The 19849-nt window shown below is 41.1% G+C and overlaps 1 protein-coding gene across 2 annotated transcripts in view; it reads right to left on the reverse strand.

The window, feature by feature from the left end:
* Positions 1-19544, reverse strand: part of LHFPL6 (LHFPL tetraspan subfamily member 6) — a 260611-nt gene extending 241067 nt beyond the window's left edge. The window contains exons 1-2 of one of the 2 annotated variants that reach the window (XM_005585709.4): positions 19398-19544; positions 17186-17744 (exon numbers count right to left, since the gene is read on the reverse strand). In XM_005585709.4, the coding sequence (XP_005585766.1) occupies positions 17186-17570 (385 nt within the window). In that variant the 5' untranslated portion in view covers positions 17571-17744; positions 19398-19544. Of the gene's footprint in view, positions 1-17185; positions 17745-19246 lie in introns of both variants that reach the window. The other variant, XM_045377067.2, reaches the window with a different exon arrangement.
* Between the last annotated feature and the right edge of the window lie 305 nt (positions 19545-19849).

Genomic DNA, 19849 nt, shown 5'->3' on the forward strand with positions numbered 1-19849 from the left:
GAAATGAAAATATTTCCCTGGTCCAATATTTTCCACCATCTTAGAACCCCATCAGAGTCAGATTTCCAGATCTGCCCTATCTGGACTGCAAGATGATTATGGTAAAACCACTCCACACAAAGTACAATTGTCTGAAATTACACTGAAGTCAAATGTACATCAAAAGGTGCCACACATGGAAGAAGAGCTCACTGCTGTGTAATTTAATGAAACCTACTGAGCACCAAGGGCACAGACAGCCAAATTGAATTTTAAATGGTTCCTACCAGGAGGCTATAATCAGGATAGCCACCAGTGGGTGGATGAGATAAATGAACTGACTTTCTTCCACCAGGCGATCAAAATAGAATACCATCTTTATGCATGAGACCAAAAAAAAAAAAAAAAAAGAAGAAGAAGAAGAAGAAATTAAAATATTCAGCTTTCACATCTCTCTCTCTTTTTTTTTTTCTTTTTTTTAACTACATGGTCACTTCTAGATTCTGCTTTCCCCCAAGGCATCTTTTGTTAATGAACATTGCAATTTTTTCCTACTTCGATTTTTATTGCAATCTATTCCAGACCAAAAACAAACCAAAAAAATAGTGCTATTCCTATAAAGTACAAACTTCTCCATCATCCTGGTCCACCGGCATAGTAACTGTTAAGCAGCTGGCACTATCTGAGGGGAGGCTTACAATTAATGATTAAAGTAGACACAGTTAGGAGCTTGCCTTTCAACCAGTAGAGTCAAATGTAAAAGAAAATGTCAAGATTCAAAAGCCATGTGTTTTGAAGAGTAAATGAAGTAGTATTTACTCACATGAAGGTTTTCAAAACACTATTTTTATAAATCTATGTATTTTACCCTGATCTTTCTCATGAGATCTATGCCCAGTGTTTCCAACTCTCCACTTCACCTTCCACCTTAAAGTTCCTACAGAACTTGAACCGAAAGCTGTCCAGAACTCAACTCATCCCCTTGCTTCCTAAATCATGCCTCCTGTAGACATATCAGTCTCCAAAAGCAGCGGCCTCATTCTAGGAGGCACACGGACTTGAAAATAGAGAGCTGCTACTGATGCATAATCTCACATGACAATCAGTTGCCAAGTCACATCGACTGCATTTCTCATCCCATCTCACATCTCGCTCTTTCTGTCTTACATGTCCCAGAGTCCAGGGTCTCATTCTGCAGATCACTAAGAAAAGGGTGACAAGACCCAACCGTGTGAACTGCAGTCCAGTGAGAATTGTATCAAGCTAGGGGATTTGGAGGGTAAGGTCATTAAGGAAATCAATGCAGAGCCAACGCTATAAAGCAGGATAGGGGAGAGGATGGAAATTTAATGATCATGTGGCTGCCACAGCTAACCCCAACCAATGGGAAGGCATTTCACAATGCAAGAATTTAATCAGTAGCAAAATATTCAAGAGATCTGAATGTACCCCCTGCTTGGCACTTTTGGCAGAGTGTGGTTTTAATGGCAACGCTGAAGATTGAGGAGAAAGGATTCAGGGGCTGCAACTGAGTTTGCCTAAGGCAGACAGATGACCTTTTTCCATAGCTTACCCAATATGCATATCTTACGGGATCTTGAGGATATCAAACAAACAGCAATCATCTTAGCAGCTGCATCATTTGTCTGTACAATTCCACACACCAGATTTTGAGCCTCCTGAAGACAGACATTGTCATATTTAAGTCATTATTCAACACAAGGCCTAGCATCTGCCATTCTGCAAAGTAGAAACTGGATCAATAGCTTCAAAATTGAACTGGGTTAAAAGTATATATACAACAGCTTTTCAAGGAGGTCATATTATATTAAGTCTCAGGCAGAGAGCAAATTATTATTGCATTCTCTGCCAGGCACTTTGGTAGGCTCTGGAAATAGTGTGGTGATTAAAACAGACCTCTGACCTAGGGGAGTTACAATCAGAGAAGAAAGACATTATATACCTAATGGCAAAAATGATCACAAGCATAAAATATTTTATGAAGAAAATGTACAGGATGCCAAATTCTTTTTTTTTTTTTTTTTTAAGACAGGGTCCTGCTCTGTCACCCAGACTACAGTGCAGTGGCACAATTTCAGCTCATTGCAACCTCTGCCTCCCAGGCTCAACTGATCCTCCCACCTCAGCTCCCTGAGTAGCTGGGACCGCAGGCACATGCCACCACACCCGGATAATTTTTATGTATTTTTTGTAGAAGCAGGGTTTTGTCATATTGCCTAGGCTGGTCTTGAACTCCTGGGCTCAAGCAATTCACTGGTCTCAGCCTTCCAAAGTGCTAGGATTAAAGGTGTGAGCTATCACATATGGCTGGGTGCAAAATTCTAACAGTTGTATCTCCTAATCAAATACCTAGACACCAGAGTTAACTTACACATTCAAACAATACGTAGAGAAATTCCATAATGACATTTTCTCTTTCCAAATTACAATAATGGTTACCTCTGCCTCACAAGGACTAGTGTAAGTGAAAGAATCCAGGTGTCTTCCAGCCAACAAACCCTCAAGTTAACTCTCCCATGGTTTGCCTAAACGAACAAACTTCTCATGCAAGCAAGTATAGGGATAAATAGCACCTCCTGGTTCATACCTCTTTACCTCTTCATTGGCTTTTGATCTCATAAATATCCTGAACCAATCCTCAACGCAAGTCCTTCTGGCCACTGCCTCCCTCTCCAGCTTCATCTGACCCATCCTTCCTCATGTCCTCTGGTCTAGCATGCCTGCAAGGCAACTTGCTCCCTCACACCCAAGCGTCTTGTCTTGTCCCTGCTGTTCCCTCCCTGAGAGGCTCCCTCCCCTCCTCCTCCATGTCAGGCCTCAACTCAAGCCTGACTTCCTCAGGAATGTCTTCCTTGGCATCCATCTAGGTCATACCTGCCTGTGACATATCTTCTCTTTCTAACGTTTATTATGTCTGCAATTATACTTTCATTTTGGGGAGAATTTGATTAATGTTGGTCTCTCTTACTAGATTTAGATTCTTAGTAGGCAAGAACCAGACTTTTCTGAGCAGCATTCTATCTCCAGGGCCTAGAGCAGAGCCTGATACACAGTAAGCACCTAAAATACATTTGTTGAATAAGTGAATAAAAACAAAGAACCAATGGCCGGGCATGGTGGCTCACACCTGGAATCTCAGCACTTTGGGAGGCCGAGGCAGGCATTTCACCTGAGGTTGGGAGTTCGAGACCAGCCCTGACGAACATGGAGAAACCCCGTCTCTACTAAAAGTACAAAAATTAGCCAGGCATGGTAGCACATGCCTGTAATCCCAGCTACTCGGGAGGCTGAGGCAGGAGAATCACTTGAACCCGGGAGGCAGAGGTTGTGGTGAGCCAAGATCGCGTCATTGCACTCCAGCCTGGGCAACAACAGTGAAACTCCATCTCAAAATATATACACACACACACACACACACACACACACACACATATATACATATATATATACACACACGTATATATATATGTATATACGTGTGTGTGTGTGTGTGTGTATATATATACACATTAATTTTTTCTTTGTTTTTATATCTAGTGTGTACCAGGGTAACTTCCTTTAAGACTAGAGTTAACATTCTTCTTTAGAGTAATATTATGGTAAGTAATTCTTACGTAGACCTGACTATAGAGTCTATAAAGGAACAGCCTTAATGTCTAGGATTATAATTTTCCCTTTAGATTGGGTAATGCAAACCCAAGTAAGAAAGGCAAAACAACAACAAAAACAACATTCCAACATACACTAAACTGCAGACAATAATGACTCCATTGTAGTTCCCTTCTAGACATGAAGAGAACGTGGAAAATCTCATACTTCTACCCAAAACAACTGTGCACTCACCGCCAGGAAGAGGAAATAATACAAGGAGCTTGGATTGTTATGGGGAGCCAAGTTTTGCCAAGAGTGAGAAGTCTCTGGTGACTCTGGCCATGTACCTAGGTTCCCACTTTCCAGCCACACACATGTTGAAATGACACAGTCCTGTAAGGAGTCCCCTGCTTTATGTGTGTGCCCAACTGCACCCCACACCACCCCAATACACCCACATGGAAGGTGCATTAGTGGATCACTGAGAGGGCAAACAGGATAATCTCATCATAAGATGGCATTAGGGGTATATGCTTTTAATACAGCTTCTGGAGCTTGAGGGAATATACAGAAACATCTAGGAAATCCATGCCTCATACATAGTGAGTCTTGCTAAGGAGCACAATATCAAATGAGGATTACGTTTTATCACAGAATCATAACATTTTCCAGCTTACAGGCACATTGCTTTTCCCAAAAATGTAATATGGCAAATATATGAGAACTATAAATTACACTAGATTGATAAGAGTACATTTTGTGTGTCATGGCCTTCAATGCAATTGGCTCTTGGGACATACCATGAGTATTAACTCATAGACAACAATCAAGGGATAGATAGTTTATTTGCTATACTTTAATATATAGCTGTAACACAACTAACATAAGCTGTGAAAGCAAATCTATTAGGTCTCCAGACTTAAAAGATCAATTTACTACAGGTAACTGACAGCAATTTTCAATGGTAAACAGGTTGATAAATAACATTCATTTATTTCTTTATAAGTAAAATATAGGTATAATTTAAAATGTCAAATTGTTGATGGAGCTGTTTCTGTACCTCACTTCCATTTCTGTCTGTAAATGCTCCCTGCCCACCTGTTTGCCCAATGGGACTCTCCGAGCCTCCTTTGGTTCTGAGGGCTGCCTGATTGGAGAATCATTCTTTGCTCAAATAAGCTATTAAATTCCATTTGTCAAAAGTTTTTCTTTTCATAGTATTATGTATCATGTGTTATAAGACATCCTTCTTGGGCAAAAAGGAAGCCACTAACAGCTATTGCAGGATGCTTAACCTAATAAAAGTTAGGACATTTTAACTTTAGCTATGATTAAAATCTACTAGATTTTTCTCAAAAAAATATATGGGGCACTCTCACCCCATACCTTGTAGTAAATCTGTTTCCATTCCCTGAACTCCCATCAGATCTCTAGACTAATAAAATAACACTAGATCCATTAAAACATGGAGGGAAAAAAGAAAATGTCAAATTGTTTATGAAAATGAGACGTATAAAATCACTCTTACATCCAATTATTTTGTGTGTGTGTGTACATATATACTGCTCCTCGCTGCTATATATAATATCTATATATATCATAGTATTTCCTGCATTTTTAGGAAGAAAAAAAGAATGTCTTTTTGTGTGAAGCAGTGGAGTTCAGAGACACTGTCAGCTGCTTTAATTGTCATCAATATGCCCCTTTTAAGCCCCCAGCTGTGCTGGACAGTTAGTAACACATGCTTACATGCAGACTAATGTGCAAATGATTCTGAAGTCAGAGATATGCACACTGTAAAGCTGTATAAGTCACATCTACATACCGTGGTAACAACAATATTTACTACTTTAAAAAATAACCCACTGAAAGCCAAAACAGTTGTAATTTATTGTATTTTCTTTCCCCCTTTTTGTTAACTTTTGAGGAACTAGAAAGAAAAAAGAAAATGCTGGCTACTTATATAAACAGAGATATAAAATTACTGAGATATTCATTCATTCATCTATTCATCTAAAAATATGCATTGTGACAGTAGAGCTTGACTCTACTTCAGAAATTTCAAAATCCTTTTCTCTCTATTCCCACAGCTTCACTGAGATTCTCACCATTGCTGGCCGACATTGCTATAACAGGCCTGTAACTGCCTTTCCTGTTTTTAATGTTCCCCAAACCAATCTCTGCTCCTCACTGCTACTAGATATATAGTTCCTAAGTCAGTTGCACCCATAGCCTCTCAAAAGCTTCAATTTAGTTAAATACAGAATCCTCAACTTGGGGCCAGGCACGGTGGCTCACGCCTGTAATCCTAGCACTTTGGGAGGCTGAGGCAGGTGGATCACCTGAGGCCAGGAGTTCAAGACCAGCCTGGCCAGCATAGCGAAACCCTGTCTCTTCCAAAAATACAAAAATTAGCCAGGCGTGGTGGCGTGCACCTGTAATCCCAGCTACTCAGGAGGCTGCATCAGGAGAATTGCTTGAACCCAGGTGGCAGAGGTTGCAGTGAGCCGAGATCGTACCACCTCACTCCAGCCTGGGCAACAAGAGCGAAACTCTTGTCTCAAACAAAAAAAAAAAAAAAAGAATCCTCAGCTTGGAACATAAATAGGGGCCTTCATAACTTGACTGCATCTGTCCTGTCCACGTTAGTCCCTGTCACATCACTCTCACCCCATACCTTGTCATAAATCCATTACCATTCCCTGAACTCCCATCAGATCTCTTTACAATTCCTTGGCTTTAAGGATTTGATGTTCCCCTGTCTGAAGGTTGAGGAGGCTGTCTGCTCACCAGACCCAGGTCAACTAGCGCCTCTGCTACGACACCTTCCCAGACACAATGTCACTCCTGCCCTGCACACCCACAGCATTTTGTTCATACTCCAGTGGATCCTGGACATTCCTAGATTAAACATCTGTGATTTTGATCTAGTCACCAAAAATCCTAAAAAGTCATAGCAGGACACAATCCTCCACACTGCCTTGGCGACAGTATGAATTTGAATTATGTATTGCGTTTCACCCAGGGTCCAGCCAGGGAAGCCGAAATCATCCTAGATATTTCAAACACAGAGAATGTTGTACAAGAAATTGGTTCTACAGATGATGGAAGAGCTAAAAGGCCAAACAGGAGCTAAAGAGGCAACCCAGAAAGTAGCATCAACAGAAAACTATTGCTGTCCATTAGATAGGAGTGATATTGACATAAGATGGCACTACTAGTGATGAGAGGACTGGGCTGCCTGACCAGGGGAGGATCATGTCGTGATTTTCTGATGAGAGCTGGGACCAGGAAGGGCAGGGCTTTCTAGGAGGAGAGAACCATGCCCACAAAACTGTGCAAGGAAAAGCAAGAGAAGGAGAAATACCCTGGATTCTTCCAGTCTCCTTTTGTCTTCCAAAAGTGCCTCCCACTGGCCAGATGTCCAGGTGCCAGATGCTAAGGCTTCCAGGAAACGTGGTCCTTGTGATTTACAACCAAGCAGGGAAAGGGCGCGATGGAAAATGAGTGGCACACAGTGTGTGAGGCTGCTGAGCCCCTCACGTGGCTGCAGAGTGAGCCTCACCAGTTGATCACTGTCTGAGCAAAACACAGCAGTGCGTGTGTTACATATCATGAGTCCTTGTATTGTAATTATACCTCGCACGTTGGTTTCCTCTATAAGACCGTGAGCTCAGCAACAGCAGGAACCCAATTTTTACCCCAACACATAGCACATTATTTGACATACAGTGGGTGCTCGATAAGTAAATGCCCTTAACCACCAGTCCCCAGGATTTACAACATTCTTTAACTTGGTATTTCCCAAAGTTTATTCTGTTGACCATTAATTCAAAGAGACGTTAATGCATATTACAAGTAAATAGGACCCTGCCACTCCCAAAGAAGTTTGTGAAACAAAGGGTTAAATAAACTTAAGCTGATTTGTTTATTGCAGAATTATTCGGAGTCTTTAAAATGTGCTTGAAGAGAGAACTGTAGTATGATACAGCATTGTTTCAACATACATGACAACTAAACACTTTTTCCAAAGAGCTAACATTATGCAGGAACCTCAGTTCTAAGGGGATATTGCTTAAATATCTTCACATTGGTGGCATTACTTCCTTTTATCTTTGAAATATTCCCATGAGGTACAGAAGAATAAGGTCACACCTTGAAGATACAAGTGTCACTAATAAATAATTAAAGCTAAAGAACACATCAAGTATTAATTGGATATGTAAGGTGTCATTTACTATTCTAGTCACTGCAGGGCTAGAATAAAAATATAAGTCATAGTTCCTACCCTATTTGAAGAGATAAGAAAAACAGAGAACCATAAAATGAAACTTTTTTTATCTGACAATATTTTTATACATGCTTTAGTACATCAAGATACCTACCTGGTGCTGTTTGATTATTAAAACTCTGAGACCCATGGAGGGGAATTATTTACTGAAGTGATAAGCAGGTCAGCTCTGGAGCTTACGATTTCAATTTCATGAATTATAAGAGCAAATCACTAACTGGAATGACATCTACCAGATAAATTTTTTTTTTGTTTGTTTGTTTTTTTGAGATAGAGTCTTACTCTGTTGACCAGGCTGGAGTGCAGTAGCCCCATCTCAGCTCACTGCAACCTCTGCCTCCCGGGTTCAAGCGATTCTTCTGCCTCAGCCTCCTGAGTGGCCGAGATTACAGGCGCGTGCCACCACACCTGGCTAATTTTTGTATTTTTAGTAAAGATGGGGTTTCACCACGTTGCTCAGGCTGGTCTCGAACTCCTGACCTCATGATCTGCCCACCTCAGCCTCCCAAAGTGCTGGGATTCATTACAGATGTAAGTCACCATGCCCAGCCCAGATTTTGCTAGATTGCCAATAATAACAATATTAATGACAAGAACTGGGCAAGGCTGGTCTCGAACTCCTGACCTCATGATCTGCCCACCTCGGCCTCCCAAAGTGCTGGGATTCATTACAGATGTAAGTCATCATGCCCAGCCCAGATTTTGCTAGATCGCCAATAATAACAATATTAATGACAAGAACTGGACAATGTTGTATCCAACCCCATGAGCCTCTAAAAATGACCATTTAAAAATCTCTGAGAAAGTCATGGACTTTTTTTTATTATGATATAGCTAAAACTTCCATTTGTTTCTATATTTTATTGATCCAGATCAATAAAGTAGGACATTATCCTTCATTTTTAAAGAGAGACACAAAGCCTCTGGTTTTGTTATCTAAGAAATATGTCCTTTGGAATTAATATTATCATTTACCTTCATAAAGGATTATTACAAAGGCTTCCAACAATGGGTGTCTACACCAGAAAATTTAGCCAGCACGTGATCATCTGTTAAATAATTTTTAAAAGACAGTATGCTTGCTTTGGTCAGATATTTTGGCATTCTCCCCAAATGGCCTCTCTATTACATATTACATTATTAATATTAACCTGTAATGTAATTTTTGAATATCGGCAAAAAGTGGCTATATTTTAAGTATTTCTGTCATACCAGAAGCACAAACTGAGGGCCAAAGAGACAACAAGAATATTCCCTTATGTTGAGACTTATTCACGGTGAACAAAAATTCTGAATTCTAAATATAATATAAAATAGAAGTTTAATCAGCACTTTTAATATTGTGGTGATAGTATTCACAGCCTAGTCAGTAACTAATGGGATAACTTTGTTTTTCATGCTCTAAAATTCAGTGTTCTCATCTGTTAAAAAAAAATTAATCACCTGCTTCACTGAGGTGAAATGAAAACTGAATATGTTCCACAGCTCAAAGGTCCCTTCAGGGTGCAGGACCCAAATAAATTAGGTAAATATTGAATCCTATATTCCCGCCCATTTTATCTGGGAGATTGGCAATATGCATCAACACACCAAAAGCTCCGTAAAGTTCTGCTGCTATGAACCTATTAACTTTCCAAAACCAAGGGCTTCTCAAATCTACTTGTCCCTAAAACTGTTTTACTTTTTCCTGATAGCACCTATTGGTACACCCAGGAATTAATGTTCCTCAGAACTCACTTAAGGCTGATACTTCAAGGGAGCAACAAGATCAATTCTTGTGACATCTAAGAATAAAAGTTTTGAGTTTGTTGCTTTTATTCTTTCTGATTATAACCAACACCCACACAGTAAGACACCCTTGCCAACCTGGAGAGTTCAAATACAGAGTGTATAACAGTGATGACTTTGTGTGGAGTGAAAATTGTATGCATCTCATCATACTTACATAGAATGATGTAAGTATCATTGATATGTAAGTATATGATACATAGAATGATGTAAAGATCTCTTGAGTGTGGTTTTTGAGTTCTTTCTATGGAAATGGTTATGAATTTACATTCCTCAGTTGGTTTCCTTTGTGACTAACAATTTGTTTTCACAAGATAGGTCAACAATTTGCATTTCACTCTGTTAGTGAGGCTAACTGATCCACACTGACCATGGCCTCAGGGGTGTCTGGCTATGGCTGTGTTTGCTGGTGGAAATTAAGGGAAGTAACTTAAAAATCAAACAACACTCTTAGAAAGACTCTACTCTGCCTAAAGTAAATGGAGAACTGAACCATGTCAAAAATAAATAATTCTAGCAAAAAAGTGTTGCATAGCTGCTAATAAGTCCAAGTATAATGGAAAACTCTATATCCCACTATTTTAAGACTTACTATGATTATTATTTTTACTTCAAAAATACAAAGTTAAAAAGTAAAACACAGTAACGCAAAACAGGGAAAAGCTGATAAATTTGGCAAAAAAGAAATTAGATCTGAGCCCACTCTAACAGAACATGTAGCAGCAACATCACATTGTTGCAGGATGAAGGAGGAAAAATACAGCATTGGGAATGATGGTGGGGTTTGCACTTTGTACCTGGAGTCATGCATCAAAATACAGTCCTCATCTAAGTATAGCATGGAAAACATTTCATTCTTTTTTATGAGTGTATATACAAGGCTAACCATCACCTAAGGTCAGCAAGCAATATAAAAGCAAAACCAACAATAAACGCATCTGTTCCTACACCAATTCTTATGTTCTGCAGCTCAAATCACATCACCCCCAAAATGACCACTAAAGAGGTAATGATGATTCATTCTAAGCTTAACAGTGGTGTAAGTCTACATCCCAATACTAGTACAATATGGAGTTTTAGGCAAATAAAAGTGGTTTGTGTTTCTCCAAATATGGTTTGTGGACCATCTGTGTCTAAAACACCTGGGGAGTTTGTTCAAAGTGCTCCCTGGGCCCCACCCAGACCTTCCCAGCAGTCTCTCTGGGGTTAGGCCTTGAACTCTTTACATAGAATAATCTCTCTGGTGAGTTTTAAGCCTACTAGAAAGCTAAAAGAATATTGTATTGAGGCTGGGTGCATTGGCTGACGCCTGTCATTCCAGCACTTTGGGAGACTGAGGCGGGCAGATCACCTAAAGTCAGGAGTTCAAGACCAGCCTGGCCAACAAGGTGAAACCCTGTCTCTACTGAAAATACAAAAATTAACCAGGCATGGTGGCAGGCACCTATAATCCCAGCTACTCGGGAGGCCAAGGTAGGAGAATCGCTTGAACCCAGGAGAGCAGAGGTTGCAGTGAGCCAAGATCACGCCATTGCACTCCAGCCTGGACGACAAGAGCAAAACTCTGTCTCAAACAACAACAACAACAACAACAAAAAGAATACTGCATTGAATCCTGATATGGAGAACTTAGAAACCTCATAGGAAAGCATCAAAACAATAAAAATCTTTCTCATGTTAAGGCTTAGAAAACAAGTTTTTTTAGAAAAAAAAAAAAAAAACGTAAAAAACGAAACTGGTGACCATGACAATTTGGAAACATAATTTAAAAACATCATTAGATACAAACATTAAAATTTTGTGTTCTCTATATTATAAAAGATTTATTAATTCCTCAACATCCTTGCTTTTAACAAATCCTGAGCTTAGAGTACATGCTCTCTGTGGTGCTCACTGTCAGCTGCCTGCAGTGTATCTTCCTTTCTTTCCTTTTATTTTTATTTATTTATTTTTTTTTTTGAGACAGAGTCTTGCTCTGACACCCAGGCTGCAGTGGCGAAATCTTGGCTAACTGCAACCTCGGCCTCCTGGGTTCAAGCGATTTTTATGCCTCAAACCTCCAGATTAGCTGGAACTACAGGCACGTGCCCCCACATCTCACTAATTTTCATATTTTTAGTGAAGCCAGGGTTTCGTCATGTTGGGCAGGCTGGTCTCCAGCTCCTGGCCTCAGGTGATCCGCCTGCCTTGGCCTCCCAAAGTGCCGGGATTATAGGCGTGAGCCACTGCACCTGGTGTGCATCTCCCTTTCACTCTTTCCTGACTGGCAAAGCCCCACTCCCACTGTTTCACCATGTAGGCCACCATCTCAAGCTTGCTCCTTTATATTATCAGTGTTCGTGGTTGTGACGAAAAGCATGGTCTGTGGCCCTAGAAAAGTATGACCACTGAGCAAGAGTTTATCATCTTCTTCCTCAAAGATGCTGAAGACCAGGAGATCTTTTCATTGGTTAAAGCTGATTTAAGTGCCATTCTACCTTGCTGGAGAAATTCAGAAGCACTGGCTCCTAGGGTACCCTTCTGGCCTAATCATTCTATATTTCCAAGATGTACACGACTGTACAGAGTTGGTCAAGGGCTGTCCAGGACCATCCCTATGGTCTATAGTATGGTATTCATATCTTTCAATTAACAATTTCTTACTGAAAATCCACTGCATGCAAACTTCAGAAATTGTATGAAGGTGTCATTTTGAATTCTTCATATATAAAATCTTGTGTCTGGTATAAGAAAATGATAAATAAAAGGAAATGCTATGTATAATACATATATTGTAACATATATATGTATGTATGTATATATATAACATGTATTAAGAGAGAATTCCATACAATTTGTTGTGACAAGAACTAAGAGAAATGGAACAAGAATGTGCTAAATCAGTACCAAACTACAGAGGTAGACCCCCTTTGTAGTTCAATTTTAGAGAGGTTTATAGCAGATTATGACACAACGACACTTTAACTCAGTTCTGAAAGTAAGCCATCTACCAGAAATCTCATTTTCTTAAATAGGAAATGGTTAACTTAGAACCTGGTTTTCAAGGTGTGGTGTCTGAACCAGCAGCAGCAGCATCACCTGAGAACGTGTTAGACACGCAAACTATCAGGTACCCCACCAAATCTACTGATTTAGAAATTCTGCAATCTGTGTTTTAAAAGGTCCCGCAGGTGATTCTGATGCATACTAGAGTTTAAAATCTGCTGGCTTAAAACTCAAGACAATTCACCTGGACCTTCTATCATAGGTTAGAGTGAGCCAAATAAAACAAGAGTAGTTATTATCGTAATCTATAAGGCATCATTAAAAAAAAAAGTCCTCTGCCTGCTTCCCCAAGTGGCCTAAGAAGTCCCTACATTTCTTTAAATTAGAGCAACTGTTTTCAGTTAAGACACGGTCACAGAAAGCCACTATGCCAAATAGTATGCCAACACTCATTATTTAGCTTATTACTCAGCTGTCACGTGGCAGAGAGTTTGGCTATAAAAAAAAAGCATAACATAGCATGTCAAGCAAGGGAAGGAGAGTCCCAAGCAATCTCGCTCAAGCCATGAAAGACAGGCCCAGGTGGAACTCTACAGTACGGAGACTCTGAAAAGGTAATGATACTTTCAGAACACAGAGCAAGGGATGCTCAAAGAAATATTCTGATATCATCACCGTCTTCAGTGGCACTTAACTATCAATTAGTTGAGATGATCTCCTCCGGCTTCTTAGAACAAAACAGTGTCTAAGCTGGAAAGGTAATGGTTTGCTGCTGGTTAGCACTCCACACGCATTTCATATGTATATACGACTAACGATCAAACTAAACGTGGAATAATATAAATCTGGGACTCTCTTTGGTACTTCCTCATTACTGCACCAGCAGTTTCTTAAGATGAAATGTACACATTCAGATTCTGACATTTGCAAGCACCACCTGACAGAACTTATAAATACACTTAATATGTCTTTACAATGTTCTTACGTGTATCATTTACAGGGCATGTAAATCTTACTAATAGGTGCACCAAAAAGTCTGATATTAATTTTTTTAAATTCTGTTAAAGTCCCTAATGACTAAAACAGTATTTGAAAGCACAAAATTTTACATTCACCAATCAAAAACATTAAAGCCTCTATTTTCTCCTAGCATCCTTACCACACTATATACATGGTAACATTTTTATTTTATGTTGTATTTCCCACAGCCTTTCTACATGCCTTTTAAAAACTCAGTTGAGGGTAACTCAACCCACACTGGTTCTTTAAAGTTAGGACATAAACATACCTTATAATATGAAATGGAGATGGTGGCAATTCAAGTTTCTGTACAGATTACCACAGGAAAAGTGATAGTCATTGACTCCTTGAGGTATTCCTACTACAGATAAAAAAATATCCAGGTATGGCAGCCCCATTTTACATTGCTCTATCAGTTGACAGCTGACATTTTAACCTCTAACCAACCATAGCAAGAATATTCAGAATTAAGTTTGACATTTTGTCCTTTAACTTGTTCCAAAGCACTGCAGGGGTTTTACTGCCTGATGTTAGACCATATGTGCAAACTCTAGACACAGCAGGCGGGGTTAAGCAGGATGCCTCTGTATTTTGCCATTCTCCTGCTTCCTGTTGTTTTTGGAGCAGCCTAACTTTAGCTAAACATAACCCTCCTGGGCATATCATTTTTAGCAGGAGAATCTGCCTCATAGCAAAGTTCCCTGTATGTTGATTACATTTCTGAAACATGGCAGTCTATGAGATTGATAGAACTCACTGGTTTGGCATCCTGCCGAGTCTTTATGAAACCCAACTCATCGTAGGAAAAATTGATTAAAATAAAATTACTTATTGCATAAGTTTTCGTGAATAAAAACCCAAACTATTATGAAAAACCTACCTAGGGAATTCTTTTTGAAGTTTTTTTTTTTTTTTTTGTCATCTAGTCTCCCATTAAGTAACAGTAATAAACAGGGATTCTTTAAAACCTTTTCCATGTTTCAAGTTATTTTTTAATTCTAAATTTACTGTTATCTTTGGCAATGGATATGTTTCCTTGTACCCTTGAGAGGTGAGATTCTGTAAAACCCTCTTAGATTTTACATCCAGAATTATTTTTGCCTGTATAAGAAATACTTTCGAGAAATGAGAGAATACCAGCTTCTACTAACACATTTTGTTGTTGTTGTTGTTTTGTTGTTGTTGTTGTTGTTTTGAGACAGAGTCTCACTCTGTCACCCAGGCTGGAGTGCAGTGGCACCATCTTGGCTTACTGCAAGCTCCGCCTCCCAGGTTCACACCATTCTCCTGCCTCAGCCTCCCAAATAGCTGGGACTACAGGCACCTGCCACCACACCCAGCTAATTTTTTTGTATTTTTAGTAGAGACGGGGTTTCACCATGTTAGCTAGGATGGTCTCGATCTCCCGACCTCATGTTCTGCCCATCTCAGCCTCCCAAAGTGCTGGGATTACAGGCGTGAGCCACCGCGCCAGGCCAGCTGCTACTAACAAATTATACTCTTAGCTTAATGTCAGTAACTCCCACCAAGCCAAAGTTCATGAAAAGTACACACAAAGAAAAAAACATGGTTCTTTAAAAATATATATAATTTCCCCAATTGTCTGTCCCCTTTGGTATTCTGTAAAGTAGAACACTTAGCTCTATATAATTCAAAAAAAATCTATACATAGCTTAGAGAGGGAACCATAAATCTCATGGGTCTCAGATTCACTTCCTGTTGCCTTCCTTCATTACATGTTTAAAGATAATCAATAAAAACTGATTTCTCTTTGTAAGCATTTTCCTGTTCTGCCAGAAATAATAGCAGGCCCTGCCCTAAAATGAAGGAAAAATGGAAAGTAATATTTACCATAAGAGGAGAAATGAAACTGCCTAAGCGTTTTTCCTGAGCCAAGTGAAACACAAACAGCAGACCAAGTTTATTCTTACAGAAAAAAATTTTAAATACTCCTGGCATTAATTCTATTCTTAATAGAATTAAATTTGAAATACTTAATTTTAAATACTCTTGGCATTAATTCTATTCTTAAAATCTATTCTTAAAATTGGTAAGTTTTCAAACTCTGAATTTACATTTCCACTTTCCACGGCAACTTCTTCAGGTTTCCTAATAGTTTTAACAACATGCCTGTGTAAATATATATATCACATGCAAGACTTTTGTCAGTGTTAAACATTGAAGATGTAAAGAGAGGACAGGTAGGTAGGTCCCCCACACTGCCTCCAGGGAGGGACTAAGATGCAAAACCAATGGGAAAAAAAACAAATGAGAACAAAGTTACATTAGTAAGGAAAGAATGGACAGTTCTATCTCCCTTCAAAACAAAACTTTCTATCTCATTTCAAAACACAAAACTTTGCCATTTGCATTTGCAGCACAAGAATTAAACATTACTTAAAATGTTACTTGAAAGTTTTATATTAAATAATCTGAAATAATCCATTGGGGTTCTCTAATACGGGGAGACTATCTCACAACTATTCATTTTTAATTTGTTTTTCTTCTTGGGGATTCTTCACAAAAGACTGTAAGAGAACACCAAATGGCAGAGTAACAGACCTTTACTTTGTAATGAAGTTCCAAATACATTGTATAAGTTTTCCAGGCTTCCTTTTTCCCTTCACTCTGCACTATCTATGGAGGTTGTCATATTTCACCAGGGTTGACTGTAAATCAGACAAGTTCAGCCAGTCAGGTTGAAGAATGGAGGTGAAAAGCACAGTGGAAAATACATAAAGTACAATTAAAACCATATGACCAGAGATATTGAAGCAATACTTGCTGGAGGAAATCCAAGTAAAAATCAAACCTCTTCTGGCGTTAGTGAAACTATCCAGTCCGTCTGGGACAAGCACACATCGTTTGCTAAATATCCCTTTTCTTTTTTTCCACAGCAAGAGCACCCAGGAAAGTCAAGACCTAACAAGGTAATTAAGTGGATCGCTATCTCTGTAGAATAGTTAAGTTCATAGTTGTTATATAAAACTGATCTCTCATTTAAAATAGTCAACATTTATTTAGAAATAGAGTTTAAGATTGGGCAAGAGTAAATTTTGCATCCACCAAAGTGTATTAGAGGTTCATGATAACAATGTTGGATCAAAAACCTTTTCCACTTTTCTGTGAAATCTTTACCTCTAAAGACCTGAGGATTCCATGAAGACAAAGATAATCTAACTGCCTATTGTTTAACATAAAGAACAAGAAGATATAAAATCCAAACTGTCTCCCCTACTACACTGCAAACAACCTAGATGTTACTGTTTCACATAGGTGGCACTTAGCAGGCCACTGATGTATACATACAGAAATGAAGAACTCTTGAAGCTATAAAGCAATTCTGACAATAATCTTGACTTTGGCAACTTACCATCAAAGCCATTCCAAATCTATTTCTCTTGTGCATTCCAGGTGTCATTTATAATAATCTCAGTAGACAACTGAAACATAATTTTTAATACTGCTTTGGGATTCCAGTAAACAACTCAAGCTCAGCAAGTCACTTACCCCCAAGAAACTGAATTCCTCCAGCCACTCTTCCCACTGTCCTGGAGATGAGGTCGGAAACACAGCAACCCATGAGGGCAGTGAGTGCCACCAGGAGGAGGAGGCCACAACCCAGGCCGGTCACTATGGTGCAGATCCTCCATTCTGCGCTGGGGATGCCTTGGAAGGAAGCATAGCGCCCACATTCCTCCACCATCACCATCATCTGCCGACTCTCATCATGCACAGGATATGAGCACCTCCGGAAGGTACCGAAGGACACAGGCTTGCCCAGCTGTGATCCCCAGAGCCAGTAAGGCATAAAGAACCCCACGCAGGAGGTGGCAGCACAAAGAAAAGAGAGCAAAGCCCAGATTACTCCAGTACAAGTCAGGCTGGATGCCATCTTTCACCAGATAGGGCAATGAGGACCCCAAGTAAGTGTCCAGGGACTGCAGGAGCGAATGAAGACGTGAAATCACCAGGGACCCACAGATAATCCACAGTTCTGTAATGCAGAATGGATCTTCAATCTTACTGGGCATCAGCTTTCCATCCTCTGTACTAAGGATGATGGTCCCTGGTAAAACAACAGGAAACATTAAAAATGAAAGGCATTAAAAGAAGTGACAACACTGTTTCAGCTAGTCTACAATTTTCAATTAATAAACATTCAGACTTGCCTCAACCCTCTAAAAGTGGGAAGAACTAATTCTCTCTATGAGCTTCTCCATAACTTGATTTTTGTCAAACCAGCTCAAAGCTTTTTCATGTCTTTATCTCCTATAAATGTTTCCAAATTAACTCTGACAGCTATTTACTTAAAGAAACGCCTGATTTGTATTTGACAGGCCAATGAATTCATTCTATATATTATATCCTCACATTAAAAGTAATGTAGCATTTTCACTGGCAATAAACAATGAAAATAAAGTGAACCATGCCATGGTTTCCTTTTTTTGGCTTGCAAGTTCATGCTCACGTTGCAACTTTGTTGCAACTTTTCTGTGTCCCTTTAAGGGTGCATTAACTCTCTGCATGAGCCAAACAAACTAATTAGGATAATTTTTCACAATTGCAGAGTACCATAAATTTAACAAGCATTATGGTCTGCGGAGGCACACACAGTACAGAACTATTACCAGACACTCTTTGTACTCATTCAGCAGCATTTGAGATTTCTTTAGTCTTAACATCTTCTAGTGCAAAAGAATGCCTGTGTATGACTTATTTTGGGTCTGCAGTTCTGATTCATTGATTCCAACAGTTTTATTGGAATCATTTCTCCCACTGAATGATTGTCTAATCTGAACAGCAATCCATACTCCCCAGTATTCTACATCAAACCCCAGTCATCCAAATGGTTCCAGGGACATTTACTTCCACCCCAGCCTTTCAAAAAGAGTTCCTTAACCATTTCTCCCACTTTCTATAAAGAAACGAATACAGAAGCACACAGCCCCTCCACCCTAGAGTTCCACCCCCAGGACTCCTAACTCTAGCTTTCAGGGTCCACAGCAAATTCCCCCCTTTCTTCGCCTCGCCCCTACCCGTTTTTTCTCTAACCACCGCCCATTTTCAGTTCTGGATGTCACTCAAAAGGGAGGTCCGGCTACTACTTTTTTTTTCTAATCTTGTCAACTGCAGTCAGTGGCTGAAGTTGATCTATCTGGGCCACGAGGCTGGGGAAGACCAGCAGGGGGTGGCGTGGGGACAGGGGGGGCCCCATCTCCAACTGCGGTGAGGCGCCCTCGCCAAGACAAGCCCATATTTAGCCCCCTGCCATTGCCTCACCGAGCCACTTCACCCATGGAGACACACAATGATCCCTCCATTCCAAAAGGGGGCAAGAGGCATTTTCTAGCCGGCTCTGGGTGAAGGGAGGGGATAAGGATGGGCAGGCAGCACCCCCCGGAGGCAGACGCCAAGAGCGGACGCGGCTGGCAGGGAGAGCCGACGGATCCGCCGAGCTCAGGAAGTCCGGAACCCGGGGGCAGCCCAACTCCGGCTCCGGGGCAGAGAGGGAGCCCGGGAGAAGGCAGCGGAGCCCACGCCCACGGGGCAGCCAAGCGCTTCACTTACATGGCTGGAGGGCGGCGGCTCCCTTCCCTCCCGCGTCCCGGGCGCACACACAACTTGCTGTCTTTCTCGGGCGGGAACATCCACGGAAAACCAGACCGTCCTGCCCTTCTTTGCCTCTGTCCCTAACGGCCGCAGAGCCCCGGGGCCCAACCTGAAGAGCAGGAGTCGGCAGGAGGCGGAGGGTCTCCAGAAGCGGCCTGGCACCAGCGGAGACCCCCACTCCCGGCGAGTCCGCGGCGGCGGTTCTGGCGGAGCGCCGTGGCCGCGCGCGGGCGCCGGGGATAGCACGCAGAGGAGTGGATCTCCCTTTGGCAGGCGAGGCACGCACCGCCTCCTCCCCTCCGCTGCCCGGCCCTCCTCTCTCCAGTCCCCTCCCCTCGCGCCCCGGGAACTCCGCGCAGACAGACCCAGGACGCACCGGCGACGTTCCTGGAGCGCCGGGAGGGGAGTGGGGGGCGCCCCGCTATCCGCGCGGGTCGAGGCCCACCCCCGGAGGCAGCTTTCGCGGCTCCTCCCCTAGCCCCTAGCCCCGAGCCCCCTCGCGCCCCCTCTCCCGGCGTCTCATTCAAAGCTGAGAGTGGGGAAGGCAGACAGACCGAGAAG

This window comes from Macaca fascicularis, chromosome 17, assembly GCF_037993035.2.
Source record: "Macaca fascicularis isolate 582-1 chromosome 17, T2T-MFA8v1.1".
Classification (NCBI taxonomy): domain Eukaryota; kingdom Metazoa; phylum Chordata; class Mammalia; order Primates; family Cercopithecidae; genus Macaca; species Macaca fascicularis.